We start from the raw sequence: 24,480 nt of genomic DNA, 5'->3' as shown, positions 1-24,480 counted from the left end.
ATTGATCTGTAACTAATTTAGTGCAGTCCCGTGAAGTGTTTTGTTTTGCATGCTCTCACATTATTCAGTGTTGGTCATGGTTTTGAAAGAGCTCACTTGACATTATATTTCTGCACTTTACAAAATATATTGTTTAAATGAAGGTATGGCATTAAGATTTCAAGATGTCATTTTTAGGAAATTCACTTAGTGGTGAGAAAAAATACTTTAAATTTGCACAGTTATCCACGTAGATTTTAGGTGGTGCTTTAAAAGTTGGCCTTTAGTTTGCTCTTTACTGTGAACAAATGATTTCCTTCCACAGAACACGCTTTTTCAGTATTTGCAATTAGTTTACATGATGAGGAAGCACTATATTAGCCATATCTCAATGTACGCACTTAATCGTGTTTTATTTTTACTTTCAATAAAACACTGTATACTATCATCCAGCCATCACTTAGAAATGCACAAATATATATATATAAGATATAGGAGATATAGGTTTTTTCCTCCACAGTCAGGTCAGGTCAGGTCAGAGCAGAGTATCTGAGTACCTGAGAAATGCTGATCTGGTTTGCAGTCAGTCAGTGGGTCTACATGGTGAGATTAACTTGATTATAGCTGTAGTTGGGTTATGTTCCTTATCTGAGCAAGGGTAATTATCCTTGGATATATGGTGGTGAATTAATCGAATCACTGGCACAAAGCATGTCATACCCGTACTGTAGGTGGCGCTGTACCCATTTCAACTATCGCTAATAGAGCCACTTCCGGTTGACGTCTTTACCACCAACAACAAAACTAAGGCATTCGAGAAAAATGGCAAATGAAGAGCAATGAAGCTACGTCCCTCTACATTTGTGATGAGAATGGTTATGGCACAAACGCGATGCACAACAACACATTCTCCATCGGGTTGTTTGTTTCTTTCTGACAGCGGCGACAATAACAGTAATATTGTCTCCTTCGACTTCCGGGTGACGATCCCGGGAAAAAATCTCGAGCATGCACAGAACGCTCGTCTACTTTCAGTGGGCATTTGGATCGAGTTATCTCGGGATCTTAATTCGATTGCATGTAACTCGATCCAATTTGATTTCTTGTCAGATTAAGGTGTCTACATGAACTGAATAACTCAATCTTATTGTAATTTAGCCATTAATACAATCTGATGGCCGCATGTAACCGCACTTTTCTTTGCATGAGTGCTTTGCTTCTTTAAGCGTGTTGTAACTGTAACGTTTAGGATGTGTCCATAGCTGAGGTCTTGTACCAGTTTCCAGTATGCACTCCTCCACCTACACATCCTCTCTCCCTGTTCACCTGTCTGCAGATCATTAGCGAGTTATATAAAGCGTCCGTGTCTTGTGAAACAAAGACACCGCCGTGAAATAATGCTTAACCATCAATCCTTTCATTTCTACCCTGAATATAGATGAGTTTCCACAGGGTTCGTGGCCTCGGTCTCCTTCTCATCTGTCTTTCATCTCTGTTATCTCCTCTTAAAACACAGCCAAGCACGACACACTCAGCTCTCTTCAGGGACAGAGAGAAACATCCTCCTTGGCTCTCATGTTCCCTGACTTCTTGGTGACGTTTGTGTTTCTGCCAACTTTTACAGAGCAACTGTGCATTAAACAACTTTGAAACCCTAAAGCCAATTCACTGTACCTCATTATGAAGAGAATTATTTTAGTGTCAGTGGCCGGCAAATGATCATATTGTGTTTCACGTACACTGACTCGCTGTCCTCCACTGGCTGCAAAAATGAGAGCCGGTTACACTTTGTATAGGTTTCCTTTTTCTTCTTTTTAATGGGTATCCCTGCTGTGCCTCTTCTTGTTAAACAAGAGAACCCACGTAAGTCTGAGTATGAACATTCTACTTTGTCTGCTATTTGATCTCTTTGCTTCTTGCATTCACACAACAAAACGCAAGTCACACTTGCAGTTATATCTAACTGCTGTTTGAGGCTGTAATTTTTAAGATGACGTGTGTTTCCAACCTTTTTTCATAGCAGAACATGTTGTATCTACTTAGATTCACAACAAAATATCATGCAATTTCATTGCTCCAAAAGGCTCCAAAATGGTAAAATGACTATCTTTTCTTTAATCACAGCTTACATATTGATCCAACAGCACGTTGATGTTCAGTGTCTAAATAATGTCTTGCTATGGAAAGGCATTCAGGTAAGCTGCCTTGCTAATTAATGACGGCAAATTTACAACTATGGACTGCGTTTTTTGGTGAGGTGAACGGACACACCTGTTCCAAGTCTGTTGAAACTGTTTTCTTACACTTGCAGTTGTTTTTAAGAGACAATATTCAGAATATATAACCTGTAAAGCACATGTGTCATCAATCAAGTAACCTACCTCCGCTATAAATCCCCCCTTCCTCTGGGAATCGTAGGAAGTTAAGCGGAAAGCAGCTGGGCTTCTTTTAAGACATTTCACCTCTCATACAAGAGCCTTCCTCTGTTCTAGTTGACCGACAGTCGCAAATATTCACCCCCATGAGTACAGTAAAAACCACCATAACATCAAACGGAGAGAAAGAAGGAGAGAATGAAAAGGAAAAACCTTTTGTTTTCTGTCTGTGGTTGGAGTGTCTGAGAAAGTTAGGATATTCTCTAAACACAACTTCACAAATGAGTTAAATAACTAAATACAAGCCGAGCAATGTTGTGTAACCAGTTGTTAAACCCAACAACTCAAATTATGCCACAGAAATCCCACTTCTTTTTCACTAAATGTGAAGTTACCACCAGCTGTCTGCTTAGCTTACTGTAACACAAAGACTGGAATCAGCTGACAACTGCCAGCCTGGCTCAGTAAGCTTGTGAGAGCAGGTCCAACACCTCTAAAGACGATATATTTACATTTTACATTTCATTTATTCAATTATTTTTGACAGAGTGGTGACTTCTAGAAGTCTGAGCTCGTTGCTTAGCAACTTTGACGGCAACAACAGGACTGCAGGAAGTCATCTTGAACTTCGGAGGTACTGATATCTTTTGATTGGTCCCGGCTGCAGATCTTCTAGGTCTGTTTTGGTCTCTAGTTTCTTTGAAGCTATGAATGTTCCCTCCCATCTGTACTGGGATTAGAGCAGTACTGATTGTAAACGGAATTGATTATTCATCTTATACATTGTGAACAAAATGTCAGCCTCTGAGAATCTCAAACACAGAAATCTGAACACGGAGAGCTGTAGAAAACACACACACTCATATATATTCTTGCCTGCCTCAGCCTCAGAGTGGACAATTGGAGAATCTGCACACGTCTGCAGTTTCTGGTAATGTCAATTTGTCTTCCTTTGTGCTCCTGATGAACAGTCTATCGCACTGTATTTCAAATTGTTCTAAATTTGTTTGTACAGACTAATTAGTGAATCATTCTGTTGATTTAATACTTGATGAACTACAGTAATAAAGCAGTACATTTTCAAAGATATGTCAAAGACAACACAACTATGAATTAAGGGTAATAACTTAGAATATATCCACTCAGGTCCTTTTGAGATTCACTGCTTTGCCGTGTTTAGATGAAGTCTTTAAGCGAAGAGTACACAGAAAAACAATTTTTCCTTTACCCGAGATGTAATTAATGTGAAAAATCTATACAGTGAGTTTTCTGTAATGTGTCTATAGACTATAGACAGTTTTCTATTAACTAGGAATGGTGCTCGCAATCTTAAAACATGCTTCAGTAAGGGTCTGTCTTGACACTATAGACGTGTGCATGTGTCGGTGTGAAATGGTCTTTTTAATGGGCTGAATCTGGCAGGGCGGGTTTTGAAGTGTCAGCAGTTTTTCTGTCCAATTGTGAGCAGGATAAGAACAAGGAAGATACCATTGAGTGTTTGGTCAAAATGCAATCTTTATTTTTTTTTTCTTGATTTTTATTTGATTGGAAAAAAATTCTAAAATGATCCACTTTGCTCAATTGGTCCTCACAAACGATTCTACAGTAGGGATTCCCATGATCCGCCTCACTTAAAAGCATGATATCAATTGAGCGTTCTCTACATTTTACCTCTTGGATAGCCCAAAAGGGAATTCAAGATTTTATGAACCCCTTCCTGAATCACCCGCAGGTGGACATAAAACGAGTGTGAGAGGAGGCACAAACACTGCTGTCTCACTGGGCTACTATATCTAACAATGTATAATTACAACAGGGAGCTCCTTTAATTGACTCCATCTGTGAACCCCCTGAGTATGCAGAGAAAGAGAAAACCCCATCTAAAATGCTTTAATAAACACTGGTGCGAAAACAACATTTTGTGAAATACTCCTAATATGGCTCCCTTGCCTTTCGGCAGCTGTGTTTTTCCTACTGTGTTTTGGCTGAATACAAGTGTGTTCTGCATGTCTGTATGCATATGCTGGAAGAATGAGATCAGCTCAGCTTCGATCAGCTTTATCGCCTTTGGATGTTGTCACAGTGGGCTCGTTTGATTTAGTTCGACCTGACTTTGTGTATCTCCCCTTCACTGAAGGTCAGTTTTGGCATCTTCACCAATGCAGAACCCAATGTGCTTCCCCTCATTGTGTCTGTGGCTATTGTGGATTACGTGAATTAATTTTCTTGGAATGTAGGCAAATAGAGAACAATGTATCAGCAAAAGACACCTGTAACAACTGAGTGACGATCCGTATGGCTTCACACATTTTAAAGTGCAGTGTGCACCAGTCCTCACCTAGAGATTAAAGAAGGCAATAGATGGTTGATGAATACTCAGCCCTACAGGCAAGGTGTGTGTGTGTGTGTGTGCATCAGTTGTATTGAATCACTCGTTGACAGCGTTCAGATGCATTCATCAGTCTTGTGAATGTTATTAGCTTTAGGCTACACATAATCCAATTTTAACACGTGGCAATGATGTCTCATAATGACTCATAATGTCTTAACTGATATTAACTGGTCTGAGAGAGTGTAAGTGTTCCAGTAGATGGAGAGAAGGTGTGCTTTACTGCGTTTTTTTTTTTCACGGAAAGTGCTCCTCTCTCTCAGTCTCGCACATACACGGAGTGCTTCACTGTCCTTTCAAGTCAAGGACATCTCCTAGTTTCACAGGCGAGGGAACACAGGCTGTTTCTGCCACTTATGAGAAAGAGGAGCAGGGCAGTTGATCCTGAGTATGTTTGGTGTACGGAACAAAAAATGGGAAATCCTAAATTTCCATATGGGCCAACTGTTAACAAATATGCCTCCTTGTTGACCTGAAACTGTCTATCTTTAAGCTGTCAATGATGGACACAAGAACAGGGTGCAGCTAGGAGATGTATGAAATCATCAGAGAATCATCTTCCCTCTCTTCAGTCCCGGTTGAAAGTGTGTTTCGAAACATCTGCAATCCTGGAATTTATTCTAAACTTGTGATTGGCTGAATATAAAAACCGAGCTCTCCCTTTCTGTGTCTGCTGGTGGGCATGTCTCCCCAGTTAGCTGACATTTCAGAGCTTTGCTGTTTTTGATCTTTGATTCCACATTACAATCTCTGCTCATCACACCCTCCATCCCCCACATTCCTTTTACTCCCTCATCCTTTCATCATCCCATGGTTGTACCTCTGGATCAGCCAAAACCTCTCTAAAGGAATGGGCAATGAGCTGAAGAAAAGAAGGGGGAAAGGGGAATGGGGGAGGAAGGAACAGGAGAGAAGAGAAGAGGAGGTCCAGGGCAGATGAGAGAAAAATAAAATAATTTGATTGAGAACCTGATAGAGAGTTGTGGAATTAAATATTTATTTCTACAATTATCAGTTAAAGTTGACTTGTGAAGCTGTATCACCTTCTGTTACCTCTTCTCTCGTAGCGTTTGTCTGTGAAAGCACAGTGCATGCTTGGGATGATTCAGAGGCAGAGAGCCGCACTAAGCCTGTTAGTAAGAGGTGATTTGAATGTGGATGGGCCTTCTTCTACTTGGTATTCACTAGTTTTCTTGTTTTATGGAAGTCCACATTTAAGCTCTTCTCGATATTCTTGATATCAAGATGATTACTCTCACTCTCAATCTCCCTCAGTGCGTAATTCTTCTTTCACTCTCCTTCCCATTTGTAGTTTCAAAGCCGGAAATGTAAAAAATTAATAACATATAAATGTAAAAATCATCTATATCCCCCCCTCCACCTGTCATTATTATACTTCAGTGTCTTGTTCCCTGTTAAATGTAGATTTGATGAATTGTGGACGACTGATGTGTTGCTGGTCTAAATGATAACTAGAACTCTGATCTGTAATTGTGATGCTTTTAGAATAAAAACTATGACATAGAATTTAAAAGAATAAGTATCATCTATTCATGTACACGCTGGTGTTAACCTGTTGTCATCTGTCATGCCCTTTTTTCATACACATCCCTTCTTTTTTCAAGCCTCTGTTACCTCTGTTTTAGTTTTTGTAGAGGTCACCGTGTATGTACTAATCCTTTAGGGAATCTATGGGCCAATAACTCCAATAAGGAAGACAAGCGCACTCGTTTTGCAGGGCAAAAAGGTCAAATCAGGATTTCTTTCTGATTTATCAGTTGCTTTTTTATTTATTTTTTTGCTCACTCGCTAATTTCAGTTTTTACTGTTATTGTCACTAAATAGTTTTTTTGCTGTCATCCCTGGTGAAGACATCGCTTACCACGGCAACTCCTGTCCCTTAGTGCCGTGTACAGCTGGTGTGTGTCAGCTTCACTGGGCATGAAAAATACTCTTTCTGTGCTCTACACGACACACACACAAACACACTCAAAGGTTGCTCCAACACTGACAGACTTTTACTTTGCCGTAGTCAGAAAATGAGCCAATAGCGTAGTAGATGGAGTGCGACTTGTCATGTAAAGTATTGCGATGGCTTTGTTCTGGATAAAGGCTTCCATCAGCTGGTAGGTAGAGTCAATATGTTAAGGAATATATATATATATATATATATATACATATATATATATCGCCTTATTTTCTGGAAGAAGATAGAAGCTGGGACTCTGTGTTGATGGCCGTGAAGGTTTATTTGTCTGACCACTGCGAGTAAAAGGCATAGGCCAACCCCCCTCCCTGCAGGAAGGCCTCCATCATGTTTCCATCGTGCTGTTTGAAGCGTCTGGTAGAAGCTAGCCTCCAGTCAGTCCATGTGTATGTGTTCTATATTTGTTTTTGTTTTTGTTTCCTTTGCATTTCCTCTGTCACTTCCTCCCTTTGTGTTTCTTCCATCAGTTCTGTCTTTCTGTGTCTCCTTCACCTCTCACTCCAATGACGTTCTCGCTTAGGTGATTTATAGATTCTCACCAAATAAAACAGCCATTTAGGAAAGCGAGGTTCTGCTGTTTTAGATCTGTCATGTGTTGTTTCTGAGCAATAGTGTTGCACGGTAGGCCTTTTCACAGATGACTTTCAAACTGGGACTGATGTCATGGGAAAATGCAGGGGTGGAATGGGGTTTGAAGTGGATTTACCGCTGATGTGCCTCTGAGCCAGCAAGAGAGGTATTAACAGGGGAAAAAACAGTTTGGCATTGCAGAACATGCTGCTGTAACCGATGACACAGCGGCGGGTTAACAAAAATGTCTTTTTGGTGCCGATAAGATGCAACCGATATGTAAAAAGGGACTATGTTGGTAACTTCCTTGGTACAGTGACACACCAGGAAAGCGTTGCATTTATTATCTTTCATGCATGTAAGTTATCAGTCATAAACACTCTCTGTACTCTCTAAACACCTGTTGGTATTTCTCCTCTGTAATTCAATATTGATTATTGTATTAGTTGAACGAATACATTCTTCTCAGTCAATCCAAAAGGTTATTAGACAGCAAATGTGAAGGTTTATTAAAGGAAGAGTCGAGACAAGTTATGCTTGTCAGAATGCCAGAAAGAGCTGGCATTCATTGAATTCGAAAGAATTCTTCTTGTACCACTGCTGAAGAAAGTATGCGTAAACCTGCTGCAGATTTAGAAGTTGATGTTCAGTCCCTCTTTAACCCAGACAACCCCTGTATCAGTACCAATGCTCCTCCCTGCAAGTGTCTAACTCACATTTAAGTCCTCTTCACACAGCAGTCACTTCGTGTCGGCGCAAAAAAACATGTCCTCTCATACTCCCATTGCTGTTCTGGATAGACCAATGTCATATCAATGTGTGGTTTCAATTAGCAAGGCAGTGTTGCCGAAACAGCTGAGGGACCACAGAGTCACCGGTTAGCGTGGGGTGGGACGTCATGCCGTCTGTCTTTTCCACCGACACGATTCGGCTCTGTGACCACCCCTGCTGCTGGCTCAGAGGCGCATCAACTTCAACCTTTGCACACCTTAATGTAAGGTCATCTTTACGTGTAGCTTCTTACTTTATTCCACACCTTCAGTTACCGGCACGTTGCTGAAAATGATTAAACCCAAAAAGCCTTCAAGTGCATAGAAATAATGGCTTGGTCAGCGTTCTCATGCTTCTGAATTGCGGGGGACTGTTGCACGAGATTGACAGCTCTTTTCTTAACATGGTATGTTTAAAGCCTAAACGCCAATAGATCTTAAGGTAAACTTGAGCTCATGGTATTTATTTTTGCTTCAGCCAACACTGATGTGTGCACTTATCTGTTGTGGAATGCAATGCATTACAAATAGCTTTCCTGTGATAAATGGCTATCGGCTGCTCAGTCGTTAACATAGTGTGCTTGAAGCCTAAAAGCCAAAAGATCTTAAGATTGTCAGGAAGAGGCCGGTGTCAAAGAAATTCAGCTAATCGCTAAGTCTGTGGGAAAGAGCAAGAGTTCAGCGAGAACGGCAGCTATTTATTTTTGCCTCACTGAGCACAATGTGTGCACTTATAGGATGTGAAATTATAACACATAGCCCATACATTTCCTGTGAATATGACCCGAGTGCTTTGAAGCATAAACTGTTTACTTGGTAATAAACAGGAAACTGTCATCCTGCAGTATTTCTTTGACTGTGTGACAGCACAAGATCTGGTGTCATGCATATAAGTTAAAACTACACCAACAAGATGTCAGAAAACTCCAGAGCGGGTCAGACATCAGCCAAAAGATCCTTAAAATAAAAAAGAAACCTTTGCGAGCAGTTGATAAATTATTCACGGGACTCACCGCTATTCTTATTAAAAACACTATTTTGTGTTACTTTCACAAGCTTTATTTTTGTCCCTTCTCCGTCTGTTTTCTCTCTCATTGTCAGTTCTCCTCTTTCCGTTGCTTCATTTTTATTTTTATTTTATTAATTTTTTTTCTATGATCTCTGTCTCCCCCACTCTTTCGCTGCCTCTGGGGTTCACGGTTTGTTTCTGAGACAAAAATATCAGCCATAGAATTTCACTAATTAGCTACCTTAAGTTTGCGGACGTGTGTGTTGTGCTGACACAACTCTCTCTCTTCTCCCAGGGTAACAATCAGTGAGAGGTTAGCTCTGTTTGTTGTATTTGTTCTGTTCGGCTTGATAAATAAGTGAATTATTGAATATGATGAATTATAAATGAGACAGCGTTTCTATAGACAACACACACGGTGAATAAGTAATGAACTCCTTAGTTACCCATTTAGAAAACCCCTCTGTTTGTAAGAAGAAATATAGAAAACAAACAGGCCCTTTGTCCCTTTCTTTTGATATTATCTGGAGGAAAGTCTAATAACAATGTAATAGTGTTTATTGGAGGTTGTTTGATGACGGTGAGTTGTCACATTGCAACCTCGCTGAAAGAAGTTGTCATACAACTCATCGAGAACACTGAAGATTTCAGCTTGAGATGTGATGTAATGGGAAGTGTTTTGCTCCTTCCTCATGTGAATTTTCTTGAACTTCCCATCAGAGCTCTTATAATTTACACTTGAATAAAACACTTTTTTCCTGCATCAGTTTAACATCAGATTGCTCCTATGATTCATGTTTAAAGTGCTATTTCATTGAGTTTATATCTTTGAATTCATTAGGTCTGCCGTGCATGCTGTTGTGGAGGCTTTTGGCTCCACCGTGTATCTGTGGCTTTTGTTTTAACAGCGTCTCCTTGATCAGATGTGTGTGTGTGTTGTGTGTGCACGTGCCTGTGCACTGCAGGAGATGGATGAGCGTAATTTCCATTGGTCCCGGAACCACTTTATCACAGTAGTGTGCACACACATATTGCTTATATGTGCACATGCCTTTTATTTTACACTAAAAGAAACTAGCAGGGTTTTAAACCAGAAGCAGATTATATTACACTTCTATACATGTCACTGTACAATTGCTATAGGTTGCTATATTGTAAAGATCACAGATATTGAATTTTATGGCTTTCCATATACACAAATACTCACACTCACACCCTTGCACATTAAAATTGCATGGACATTTATGGATGGGGGCTACAGGGGCATACAAAATCTGTGTGTACACAAATGCACACTCCAGTAGACCGTGAGAGCGGCTAAAAGGGGGGATATTATGGAAGCAACGCTTCTTTCTGGTTCTTGAGTGTAAATACTTGGTTTTTTTGTGCCCCTTTTGTTTGAAAGTTCCTGATTTAACAAACCATTTTTGATTTTCTTTTCAAATTTACGTCACTCCTCAAGTTCACTCCACCTCCCCGCTAAACCTCGACCTGTGAGCCCCACCCACTCGCATTCAACCTGCTAGACCGATGAAAACAGATTCGCATGGAAATCCTCTGCTGTCAGCTGTACTGAGGAGCTTGTATCTTAAATCTGCCACCGGCCTCAGAGGATATAAGACCTAAATGGATAAACTATATTTGAGGGTAATGTTCCAGCACATAAGAGCACTTGCTCACTCTCTGCCCCGCCAAAGAGACAGTTAGCAGAGAGGTGTTAAAACAGGGCTGAGGGAACAGCCACTGTACTTAAACCGATAGGTATTTAGACCAAAGCCTGTCTCATGCATCTCCATACTACTTCAGAAAATTGTGTCAAATTGTAAAGGGCAAAATACGCTAGATTAAGGTAGTTTTAGCCTAAAAAAGCTCTGACATAGCTAACATTTTTCATGGGTGATCACATGAACAGTCAGCCGGTTCTGCTTCTGGTGAATAAAATTACAATTACTTCTTGATTAGAAAGAATAATCGCAACATAAACAACAGAAACTTATTCCAGGAGACCTGTCACCATTTTTTTTTGGGGGGGGGGGAGGTTTGCAAAGTTTATTTGTGTCTTCCTCCTCAAGCTTTTGTTTCTGGGTAGTGACTGCTGCTCTGTTTATTGCTGCTTTTTATAATCTTATCTGTGCCACCACCTTATTTCAACTCTAGGCAGCCTAGTTTATGTTGTTCCAGAAGCAGTAAATGGAAATTAGCCTCATGTCCAATTTCTATTTTATGACAGTTGAAAATTTCAATTAGATTTTCTCTTCTGTTCACACATAGTGTGTAAAGGTGGGTGTGCACAGAGAGATGGCACATGAATATGTGCAAATACATGCATTTACAGAGACTGAGTAGCATTACCACAACATTATGTTTTTGGGGTTTTTTTTGCATTATTTGTTGTATGATTAGAGTAAAGGTTACAGAATGCACAATCACAGCTCAGAAATCAGAATAAAGGTTGATTTAATCACTTAATCAGTCAAAATATTTGCATATTGAAAGAAAAATCTGAGCTTACATCTTATAAGTAGTAACGTAGATTTTGCGTCTGGAAATTGGTTGGTGGGTATCAGAATTGGGAAGATTGATCTTAAGAAATGTTAGCAGCTTCTTTTACATGATTAAAATGAATCATCTAAACTCTTTTTAGACTGATGGGGGGGAAAAAACCCACCCACACTGCCACCCACTAACTGGCTTTTGAGTGCAAAGGAAAGTGTTCAATCTGCACTCAGTCAAACATCAAATGACATTCCAGTAGTCGCAGGTATTTATCAGCTTCATCTCCATTTGGAACTTATGGGAAAACAATACCTGGTTGGCCACCCTAATTTTCAATGAGGGCGCTGCGCTCAGGACTGCAAGGGTGGACACAGCTCACTTTTTTACATAAACGCAGTTCTTGATCGAGAGCTTTTACCCAATGGGACAAGATAAACTGATATTTGCTGTCTGCTAACTTCTGTGTCTCAGTTAAAGAATAGTACGTTCAACGTAGCTGTAATGCCATAACCCTTATGTCGTCGTAGCTTTCTTGGAGGGTAGAGGGAGTTACTAGACCACTGGTTGTCAGAAAAGATTTAATCAGTTGGTTTTAGCTGGTGTACTTGCATATAATCAAACTTCTAGAATATGCTAGTTTGTTGTAGAAATGGTTACACAGTACTAGATCAAATACTGATACCTCAGAACTGCAAATTCCATCATCCTACTCAATAAAAATAAAGAAATTCTGGAGCCACATGTGCTTTTATGACACTACATACACATGTACATCGTTATGAAACACAGATGTAATGGGGATGGTATCATTATTTGGATGACTATTGATTAAACACTATCTGTGCCATAAAAATATTATTACCATCATTACCATTACAAGCTTTTGCTCTCAGAACACACACAAACATACATGTGACCGATAAATGCTTTTATCAGTGTGATGGGTATGTGTGTGTGTGCATTTAATCATCCTGAGCACATAAACACATGCACGCAGGCACACAGATAATTGGATGAAGCATTTGGCCTATAACCTACCGGTCACCCAGGAGTGGGAGATAATTGTATCTTTACAACCTCTGGGATTGTGTGTGTGTGGGTTAGAAAGACAGCGATTGTGCAACACAAAGCAAGTTTTCATTAATATATAAAAACATAATCAAGGTGAGTGCCTCTAATGATGCTTGAGTATCTAAAAACAACAACAAAAAGAGTATTTATTCACATCGGTTTTGATTCTTTCAATAGTTGTGGTCACTCTATCGCAGAATTAAAGGGATGAATGCTGTTTTTATCTTTTTTAGAGTCGAGAAAGCCACATGTGCATTGTTTGATTCAGTAAGTGACGTGCTTTTAAATCAAATATCAGTAAAAACAATTAGAAATAGCATGCATAAAGTTACAGATTTAGCCTGAAAGCATGGGAACCTGTACCAAGCCACTGACATTGAGTGATTGTCCTGTGTCTTGATAAAATTCCAAAAGTTAAAATTACCCAGAGGTTGAAGTAGAATTGGCATAAGATCATAAGATTGGCCTGGAACTCACTGAAAGGGATAAGAAGCGCTGAAAATTGATGAGAGGAAAATGACCAGTCACTGGCAACTATCACAGTGTTAACCTCTAACATGTTTGTCCCCTAAAGCATGTTGAAAGTCAATATTTGTATCCCTGGAACTTACTCTCTAATTCGTTTACTCTATGGTCTGATCCCAGTACAATGCTAGCTTCTCTCTTATGAGTGTTAGTGTCTCCTAAGGCTCATGTTGTCAGTCAAACATTCTACAGCAGCAACTCTTATCATGCCATGCACTGTACTAATACAGTTTGCATCACATTGGATCCTATTTTTCAGTCCTGTGGCAGTTTAAGAAAATATCCTGGTCTGTAAAGATGAGTATCCATGACGAGAAGTGAGACCTCTGATAGGACAAGTGGAGTATAGCTCCTCTCAAGCCGTCCCCCTATGTAAATCTCATGTTTGCAATGAACCCACAGTTTCTCAATAAGATTTGAGTCGCTAATTGAGCCAGATAATTTTTGTCATCTTTGATGCATTTACTTTCAGCCATTCAGAGAAGTACGAAGATGCATGTGCTGGATTGTTGTTCTGAAGAAAGATTGCAGTCTTCTTGAATGCTGTGGACTTCTCCCTTGATAGTTAATATCAAGTGTTTTTACCTGGTGATTTCAGTTTGGTTTTCCGAAGGAATTTCTCACCAACCCTTTGTAATACGCTCTTCATTGATTCGAACATAACAAGCTTCACATTCTTGATTCTCATCCCAAACAAAAGAGTGGAAATAAGAGTTTAGTTATTTCAGTTCCTGTGACAGGACTGATAGCTGACATGGATATATGTTCAGCAGCTTTGGACTGCAATTGCATTCACCAAGGGGCAAGAATTAAAGGATGCTTTAGATGAAAGTTATGGGTGCAGGAAATGCACAGAGGAAAAGCCAATTCAGAGCTGACTGCATGCTTCCCTCAGAGTGGAAAAAGGAATCGCTATTCCCCCGTGAAAGACCCTTTGATTCAGTGTACGGCAGAGCAGTCAAGCAGCAAAAAACGATTTCCTGCAAAGAGTGCTGCTCTGAAAACAATGAATCTGCTCTTTTTATCAGTATCCACCCCCATTCTTCTGATGTAACCTGCCCTCATACTGTCTGAGAGGCTAAACTTTGCTCTTCTCTGTTCCTGTTTTCTTCCGTTCTTGCTTACTTGTTTTATGCATCTTTTCTTGTTTCTATGCCGGGATTCAGTAGTTTGAGAAAGGCAGCAGGAAGAGATGGGGTAGAAACGAACATAAACTAGATTGACCTCTTCTGTCACATCTACACGAAAGCAGCAGCAGCAGCAGCAGTGTATGTGCTTCCACTGAGGCCTGCACCGAGCTTCCATCTGCAGCACAAAGGATACTGCGGGGTGTTTGTTTGTCTGTGCGTGTAGTTTAGGTTTTTTTTTAAAAGTGAAAGAATTGCTTTCTCATTTGAGAGCTCACTCAGAACATTTAAAAATGTTCTTCTGTGCTTCTTAATGGCCTTTACTGTATCAGTTACTGTATCCGTGGTACCCTGCTATATTTATTTCATATGCAAAAATTAATCGTCTGTGTAATATTAGCATGTTTATTGATTTCAACAGATAAAGATAAAGGGATGACAGAGTTTTCTCTGTGGGATATGCTGTTAGTTTGAGCCAGGAGAATGGAAAATATTTCTTATATCATCCTATCCTCATAATAAGATGCAGAACTTAGCATTTGCTGGACAGGACAGCTCATTTGGGAATGTGTTATTTAAAAAATGTCCCCCGATGGGCAACTAGGAGAAAATGGCAGAGGAATAAATTCAGAGGCCATAGAAAAGATTTACTGTAGGTTGTTTTATTTTAAAACTCATGCATAGCTATTCATATGAGGACTTTCTTTCAATGTGCTCAACCAAAAATAACTAAAAATACCTAAAAATAACCCATTTGTGTTTGACTTTGACCGTTTCTTAAGACATTTTGCCTCATTTGCTCTACATAAGAACTACTGGTCCACATGAGGTCTGTGTTTATTTTTGGAAAAGGTCCTTGTAAGGCAGCGAAAATAAGAACACACACTCAATGTTTTTCAGTAATCTACAGTCGAACACAAAGTATGTATCTGAATGTGTTAGCGCTATAAACTGTATGTTCCATGAATCAGTTTTTATATACAGTACATTGAGCCTTGACACGTGTATTAGTGTGCACGTGTGTTAGTGGACGTCATTGGGCGCAGCAGCATAGTAGCTCATCAGCTGAAAATGTGCCAAGTTGACACAAATACATGCTGACTTTTGTTCCTTATTTCTTTCAGATATCATGAGGAAACATAATCTAAATGTGTCATTAGGGAGCAAAAAGCAATCATATGTTCGATTACACACAGCCTGGGGCTAATGCGTATCTGTGAGAGAGAACCGTAGTATATACTTGTTTGTGATTATGTGTACACATGTGTATGTACTGTACTGTACAAGTAGAATCCTGTAGCTATTCCATAAAATTAGAAACTGTTGCTTACAGTATTTTGACCTCTGTGGCTGCCAGAGTTCTCGATTCTAAGATGCATCGCAATGCACACGCGGACAACTCTGCATCAGTACAGTGACAGAACACAACAGCCAACGCAAATTCATATTATATGATTGTTAGTTAGGCATTTATAAACCTCAGTGGAACAGTAAAGTAAAATAAGACAAAAGAAGAAGTAGACGAAGAAGAAGTTGCTTAAATGTTACGCAGCTGTTACAGTTAAAGGTCGGGTGATGTAGCAGAGGAAGACAGAATCCCACGTTTAAGAAAAAAAATAGAGAAAAAAAAAGCAGTGTTTTGGAAAAAGACCTCTGGAGATAAAGCAGATTTTGAGTCTGCCAGAAAGCAAAGTTTAGCTCAAATGCGCATGGCATATAAAATCCGCCTCTAAAAAATAGAAGGCTTAACCTATATGAAGGTCAACCTTAGTTGTTTTCACTCTGACTCAACGTCTGTGACTCTAAGGAGCGCAGTCTGCCTCACCTATCTGCCATGAATAAAGGCAGAGTCAGCTGAATGGGAGGAGGAATATAAAACATCACCAAATCTCTGGTAAACTTTGTAGAATCATAGGCTCGTTTGTTCATAGAGAACCCTGATGATGCTTTGTGAGCAGACTACTCTCATCTGGAACTTTTCATTCCAGAAACAGCTACACCTGCGCCGTAAAGCCTAACAAAAGCCCAGTAAAAGGGCTCTTTGATTATGTGAGTAGTCCATTGCACATTTACACGTGAACCCGCGTGTAACATGTATTATGTATAGTACTGAGCCTTCCCTCAGTATTTATGTTTTCCCTTGCCTCTGATTCTACGTGCCTGCTATCACTTACACTTCCCAAAAAATGTGACATATGACCCTTAGGGCCCATGCACTTTTATCGCTTGTGTTGTGGTGGCTTAAGAGTTGTCATGCAGTCAACTTACTTTTCAGGGAAAGAAAGTCTTTCTTTAGTGAATTATTAGTAAAGCATGTACTGATTATGGTTCTATGTTAAATACATCTCTGAGAAACTTCTCTGATAGATAGCTACATACTCTCAGTATGTGTTTATTATTCACCGTTCTTGTCAACCATCTGATTTGCTTGATATTTAGTGATTGTGTTGATGAAAGCCTGAGGACAGGCTCCTTTGGTTGAATGCTCTGCTGTTCGCGTGGAAATAGGCTTGCAGGCACAGAACACCCATATAGTAGCTTAATATTATTCATTTCACCTGGTTACATTAGTGATCAGCTGTTTTGTTTTCCAGAAGAGAAACCTGGGTGATTCCAACACGTGTGAAAGAATAATCATAAACTACCAAGTTGAGGAAAATATTCTGAGGACTGTTTCTATGTTTTTCATAGATCTTACGTCTGTTGTTAGGACGAGGGATGTGGGAGGAAACACGAAAGAAGATAAACGAATTAAAAAAAAAAACGACAATAATTACGACAGGAGCATCGTATCAATGGCTGTACCTTCTTATGGTCTGGAATGTAACCTGGAAGGCTTTTTGGTTTCTCGTGGTTCTGGTTCAGCTCACAGAGTTGAGAGATGCTGAATCAGACTGAAAGTCAGTCATGTTCAACTGGAAAAGTTTCTCCAAGTGCAATTTAAAAGAAGCGGCTTTAATGCAGTAATAATAATAATTTAAAAAAAGACTCTCAGAAGGTCTTTCTTGTGAAAAGGCGACCCGGAGTTTCCGCTGCCACAGAGAATGAGATCAGTCACTGGACTGAGAGATCACCAGTTAATGGTGCCTCAAATTAAAGTCCGCATCAGAGCTTCTCAGAGTTCAAGGAGCAGACACGTCTCAACATCAGCTAATCAGGTCGTCATGGTTGAATTGCTCTCAAGAAACGCGGCTGAGGGAGACAGTAAGAAGAAGAGAACACCATGAGCCAAGAAGCTCTACGAATGGGTAATAAACCAGTGAAAATCAGGACTTTGGTCTAATGAGTCCAGAGAATGTCAAGCATGTTTAAAAGGTGGCTACTCTGAAGAATCCAAAACTTTAACATATTTCTCCCTTTGTTTACACGTCTGTAAACAAAGGAATACACAACAGCATATATGCGATGTAATAGTTTTGATGTCTTCATTGTTTGAAATGAAGAAAAACCTTTGAGTGAGTATGTTTACCCAAACTTAACTGCTGCTTTATGTGCAGGCAACAGTGTCAAAGTGAGTGAAAAGATGAAGTTTAGCCTCGTTTTTTGGTGGGGGTTTTTTTCTGCTTGTCTGCCTGTCTATTGAGAGATGAAAGAACCGTGATTAGGTCATGAATACTTTATAAAAGCATTAAAAGAGTATGCACTCACAGAACATACAGATATGCAGCCTTTGATTGGGTCTGATGGCCTTTGTAGTTTTTCACAGAGTGACAGTAATTGAACCGATTCCACCAACATTAAAGACATAAACCTTCCAGTCACAACTTCTTTTTTTAATAGGCATGACAGGACAAAGGCAGGACAGGACTAAACCCAACCCAGTGCCTCGGTATGAGATGATGGGATCCCTCGCTCCCCACCCTCTCAAACACCCATCCATCCACTTAGGTATGGAAATGGTTCCAAAATGTCACTTAGATCATTTTGATTTGCCCGCCCCCACCATCCTCCACCATCCTGCACCTGACTGGATTTTACTGGGTGCGTTCAGCATAGAATAACCACCTAATCGTCTTCCTCGTCTTTATTTGAGGTAAGCAAGTGTTCGAGGGGCTGGTGATCCTTAAGGTACTGTCACTGTTCTTAGAGGGAAACCTTTTTTTAGGTTAGTTTTTGGAATTAACAAATACAAAACTTAAGTTTTGACTCTGAACCAAAAAATATGAAGATAATTCTCCCACAACCAACTTCTCTATTTGTGAGGTTCTTGTGTGACTTGAATATTGACTGTCAGGTGAAATAACAGGCGACTGGATAAACAAGCTTTCACTAGATGTTTCATTTTTGTATTATATTTAGTCAAGTTTATGTAATCAATCCATTACATGAGTTTTTCTCCTCTGTGTGTAGGATCTTTGTTTTTACCTATTAATTACCTCATTAAAGTGTAGCTGCACCACAAGTCCAACATTCCGAAGTGCAGTTTCTTTGTTTTTTTTACTTCCCACAGAGTATGACGTATTTGATCTTATTTTCCATTTTCCACATCGCTGGCTGCTCATCATACTCTTTTTCTCAGTCGCCTGTCTTTGTTTCTCTATCTCACATTTATCATTTCTGGAAGTTTCATTCAAACCTTTCAATGGGAATATTGTGTGTGACAGGCAGAAAATGAGTGAACAACTGAATGAATGCTCGAACCGAAGTCTTCTCGACTACTTTAAGAACCCTTGCAGATCAAATATGAGCTTTTGTTCAGCAGCAGCAACTGAAACTTCTCCACAGTGTTGGTGACAATATCTGAATCATGTATGGCCTGTAATAACCACCAAGAGTGTGTCATCATTTGCTACAGTTCTTCTCATTTCATTATGTAGAGTTCAATTTATTCACACAAGAAATATGGATAGAAGGCAGCACAGTAGATGCTGAAACATCTCCCTGTGGCCTCTTCCTGAACTGGTCCCTCATCACTAACACTTCACCAGAGTGTCGCCTTATATGAACTCCCACTCACAGCTGTGGAGGGCTCTCATTATTAACAGGGAGGATATAAATAAACAGGTAAACTGTAGGAGGCTCTCACCATCTCTCAACATATGAACAGCTATCACCATGGTTACTGATGGGAAAAATTTGTCCACCAAGCTGTGGAGTTATATTATGAGCTAATCCTCAGCCAGTATATAACATCTTCAAAGCAGAGAGGATTTCCCGATGATAGAATTTTAAGCAGATATGTACCGTTGGATAAGGTAGCAGCAGCATACAAAGGTCTGACCTCTGCTGGTGTCCAAAGAGTATAAAGTGAAAGATTTAACACTCTCTCTCTGTCTGTGTCTCTGTTCCTGCATTGAACAATTTTCAGCACATTAAGAAATGTCTGCTCTTTACTTAGGTCTCCTGCTTTGATAAGGTTGTTGGGACTGTGGCTTTCTAATGATATTTATTAGAAATGGCCAAGTGATGCAGATTTTGGAAATGTATGAATGCTCGTCAAACCTCGTCCCAACAGTCTGCAGCAATGGGCTCAGCTCCTCTAAGCAGCTGCCTAGCATTCAAGAGTAAAATGATTGATGCCCACAAAACAAGAGAGGGTTTATCAGACAGTGGCACGAGGAACAATTCATTTGCAAAAGAAAATATTGGATTCAATTAAATATTAGAAAATTCTGAAAACAAACATTTCATCATCGTCATCATTCAGCAAAAACAAGCTGAGAAGGGATGATGAACAAACCTGAGACCTAAAACCTAAAAATGGAATAAAATCCTGCAAAGAGAAATCAGAAATGCTGTGCTTTCTGTAAAAAGCAAGCTTTGATACTAAAGTTCTGAATGTGTACAGAATAAAAGCTACAGGTTGGATCTTTTTTTTTTTCTGTCTTTGTTTTACTTTGAAATGAAAAGAAACAGAAATAAGAAAGTAATTTAGTTTGAAACGATAAACAATTCTCTTTGTGCCATTTGGAAATCAATGAGTTATTTAGCTTAGTCTTTCACAGTGAGACATTTTAAACCAGGGATGTTGTCCAAACCCCAGACATGCTCAGATTAATAATGATAATAATAATGTTTAATAATAATTAATGACAGATTTGGATTTTGCCACATTGAATAACTTGTTCTTAATGTAAAACAAACAATCAAAGAAATTAATTCATAAACTCTTCAAAGGTTTTTTTATCCGAACACAATATTCCTTTTAATTCCAGTTTGTACAGTTTAGAGGTAGCATCACTCTCTTCTGCATTGAAGCAGATGGTCATGTTTGTCCCAGGCTGCCACAGCTTACTTTATGTTGTACGTTATTGACAAGTGGCAGCAACATCTGTCAGTGGGTTTACATGATGAGATTAATTCAATTATAGCTATAGTTGGATTATGCTCCTTATCTGAGCAAGGGTAATTATCCTTGGATATATGGCGGTGAATGAATCAAATCACTGGCACAAAGCATGTCATACCTCGGTACGATAGGTGGCGCTGTACCCATTTCAACTATCGCTAATAGAGCAACTTCCGGTTGAAGTCTTCACCACCAACAACAACAACAAAACTAAGGCATTCGAGAAAGATGGCAAACGAAGAGCGAGATGAAGCTACGACCCTCCACATTTAGTTTGTGATGACCATGGTTATGGCACAACTGCAAATTCTCTCATGCGTTGTTTGTTTCTTTCCGATGGCGGCGACAACAACAGTAATATCGTCTCCTTCGACTTCCGCGTCACGACCCTGGGAAAAAATCTCGAGCATCCGCAGAAAGCAAAGTCCAATTCACCACGTGCTTCACCGTCTACAAGCACGTTTAGTGTGACTGTCAACAGAGTTATCTCAGGGTCTTAATCCGACTGCGAGTAACCCGATCCGGTCCAATATTTAGTCAGACTAAGGTGTATACATGGACTTAATTACTCAGTCTTATTGTAATTTAGCCATTAATCTGATTTTTACAGTGCCATGTAACCCCATTGTGTGTCTGTGGACAGTCACTTTTTTTTTTAGTCTAGTGACTCGAGCTCCACAGATCACGTTCTAAGACTTGGTTTGAGCCTGTGTTTCTGGAGGTAATAAGAGACAGGGAGAGAGAGGCAGAAAAAGAGGTTTTAGGAGGCAGATGGAATCGATCACTTCTCTGTACCAGGTCCATAAAGCAGCGTCTGTGTAGATCTGCGTCTGTTTGTGATGCAGAAGATGTCGACCCTCCAGATCTGCAGATGTGCGTGCTCTGCTAGATTGATTATTATTCCCTCAGAGAGAGATTGTGAGTTTGCATTTGTGCGAGACACAAAGAGACATAAGCTGCACTGAGCGCCTTACTTCAGTTTATTTAAATATTCTTCCCCATATCCGTGCTTTCATTAAGGAGTGCTGTTTTTTTCCTTATAAGGTAAAAGTTAATGGGATTCAACAACCTTTTTTTTCATGCAGGTGATGAGTAACATGGGAAGTACAGCAAAAAAAAGAGTGTGTTTGTGTGATTTCTTTTTCAATCTACCAAACTTATAAGGTCAACACATGAATTTGGCTTTCACATGTTCTGCTTTACTTGATATTGTACTTTAGTTTAGTTATGGTCCTATTATTAATATCTGTGTAAAAGCACTTTGGTATACTCCGGTTGTTTAAATGTGCCATATAAATAAATGTGACCTTGACCTTAGTTTAGTGCTAACATCACATTACAGGTGAAGTGTCCATAAAGTGTCCATAAAGCTGCTATAAATGAAAGCCTAGAAAGAGAGAAGGTTTGTAGTTCCAGTGTTGTGTTTCGCATTACTATTGGAACCATAAATTCAGCTGGTGATTCACAATGTGTTTTTTGGCTCCTGCACCTGACATTGGCTCTAACATAAACAAGAAAATAGATTAGTGTCAGCCTACATATAAAAAAGCATTTGCTTTAAAAAAGAAGTTCACTTTGACTTGTTCAGTGGGATTTCCACGTTACTCTTGGACTGTGAGCTAAATGCACTGCAGTGATAGGAGTCGGGTGATCGATGTATTATGTGCAAAGGTAGCATAAGATGACATGTAAAATGCCCGTTTTATGTTTGCATTCAGAGAGTTTGAAGAGGAAAGCCTGAGTTGACAAAGCGACCATGAGCACCATTGCTGTACTTTGTGTGAAGGTTTAGTTTTGTTGAGCCAGCTGACGCAAAGTTAGCCTGACTTTGATGAACTTGCTTCATATCTGGTGCAATACAAGTGCTGAGCCTTGTCTCTGTTAAATAAACCGCAGGTTAAACTGAAGGCTGATTGTTGAACGTACCAGGTAAAGTGTCGGTGTTTCATAGATCAAACCAATTTGATTTGATTTTGTTTTATCTTTTGTCACTACAGCTGTGGTGGTCTGCCAAATGAAATGAAAGGGTTGTGTGTTTGTCTGGTGCTGACACCTCCATGCACATCCTGGCAGCATACCTACACACATATAAACAAGAAACATTACATGCAATAGGATGCAAAGTATTCATACACAATAAATGCATTCATCACACACGACTGACAGCTTCCAGGATGGAGCAAAGATGCACATTTTATGAGCGCAATCATGCGCTCAAACACACTTGTTAATCAATACTGCTTTAACTGAGACATCAAAGACAGTGGTGTTGTTTCTGGTTGTAAACTTTCAATTTCTTGGTAACCTGTTTTACGTTTCAGTGTGTTTATTGCTGGTTTCTGCTTCAGTATGCCTTTCTCTTTTCAGTGATAACCTCAATTATTCAAACCATGTCAACTCCAACTCTGCTTATTAAAAGAAACAAACTATCTCTCTCTATAATTCCGTGTGTCGCCCTGAGCTTTGGCTGTTTATTTATTTACAATAGAACATAAAAATGTTAGGGCTGTCAATCGATTACAATTTTTAATCGTGTTTAACCTTCAGATTGTCCATAGTTAAATCACAATATATATTCTAATAGGTTCTAAATGCACCTTAAATAGATATTTTTTAATGCTCTTATCAACATGGTAGCAAACAGATATACGTTCTTTATGCAAAAGCAGTTCATATTTACATTAACAACCAAAAAAAAAATGGTCCTGATACATAATGCCCAGAATATCCTTCATCCAACAAGCAACTTCTTGTTATTTGTATTATTCATTCTAATTTAGTTCCCTTTCTCATTTTCACAGACTCCTGGATAAACAAACGTGCTGCACTTTATTCGATTTATTTCACTGTACATGACTACTTACGGAATTAGTTGATGAAAAATGTCACTGGCATGTATTTTATTTAAAAAAATAATAAAATAAATGCATAAAAAAAAGAATGTTTCCTCCTCAAAAATAACCAGATGGTAAATTGACTGCATCCCAAAATATATCGCGTTTCACCCAGGTGCCGCTGGGGTTTGGCAGGTGCCAGAGATGTGTGAGAATGTTCGGAACAGATGAGGAAAGTCATTGTTGGCTCCCTGTGGCCATTTAACAAATAATCACTCTCCCTTTTGTCACCACCTTTTTTTATCCTCTTTCTCTCCTCCAGGTAACATGTAATTGTTTTACCATCAGTGACGGTGAGCTGCAAGAGATCGGAGTGGGGCTGTATCCAAGGTAACACACACATATGCACACATGAATATACATGTAAGAAGTGCCCATACATGAAATGCTTTGTTCGTATGAATAGAGTTCATATTTCTCCTTTGTTTTGCTGATACAATAAAAGCGTTAGAAGCTTTAGATGCAGCTTTGAGAGGCAGCAGTGCCCCATCAGTTCCTCGGTAGCACAGCCCTTCCTGCACTCCTCACCTTTTCCTCACAGTTCTTTGAAGTATGAAAATAAAAGGGAGGAAAAGAGGAGGTGAATTTTACTCGAGAGGCAGAAATTTGAGAATGAATGTTGACAGAATATTAAAACGCTGTAAGGACAAAATGGAAGCAAGCGAGAAGAAAGCTTGCTCTGAGAAATGTTAGATTTGACTCCAACTGATCTGTGATTGATGGAATTGTTGTTGTCTGGATTGTGAAAAGGAAGCACACACACAAACACACAGTAAGGCGATATGCTCAGTAATCCCTGTATTGCGTCCTGGGTGAATGGGATGGGATTTGGCCTGTTGTTGTACATGCTGTTAGTGCTGCTACACAAACACCCCCACCCCCACACACGCACACACTGCAGGTATCCCAGCCAGTTTATCTGGCCGGTGTTGAGATGTCAGATGGTCACAGTGGCATTACCAAAGCTCAGCCAAACCATGTGTGTCTGTGTGCGATTTG

At 39.6% G+C, this 24,480-nt stretch overlaps 1 protein-coding gene across 1 annotated transcript in view; it reads left to right on the top strand.

Moving 5' to 3' along the window:
* The window catches only part of smyd3 (SET and MYND domain containing 3), a 68,442-nt gene that overhangs the window by 25,190 nt on the left and 18,772 nt on the right, over window positions 1–24,480 (top strand). The window contains exon 6 of the mRNA XM_072380339.1: window positions 23,744–23,811. Coding sequence (XP_072236440.1) covers window positions 23,744–23,811 — 68 coding nt within the window. The remainder of the gene's footprint in view (window positions 1–23,743; window positions 23,812–24,480) is intronic.

The sequence above is a fragment of the Leuresthes tenuis genome, unplaced genomic scaffold (assembly GCF_036924035.1).
Source record: "Leuresthes tenuis unplaced genomic scaffold, fLeuTen1.0.hap1 SCAF_2, whole genome shotgun sequence".
Lineage (NCBI taxonomy): Eukaryota > Metazoa > Chordata > Actinopteri > Atheriniformes > Atherinopsidae > Leuresthes > Leuresthes tenuis.
The sequence above is the reverse complement of the archived record's forward strand: the minus strand, read 5'-3'. Positions and strand labels throughout refer to the sequence as shown.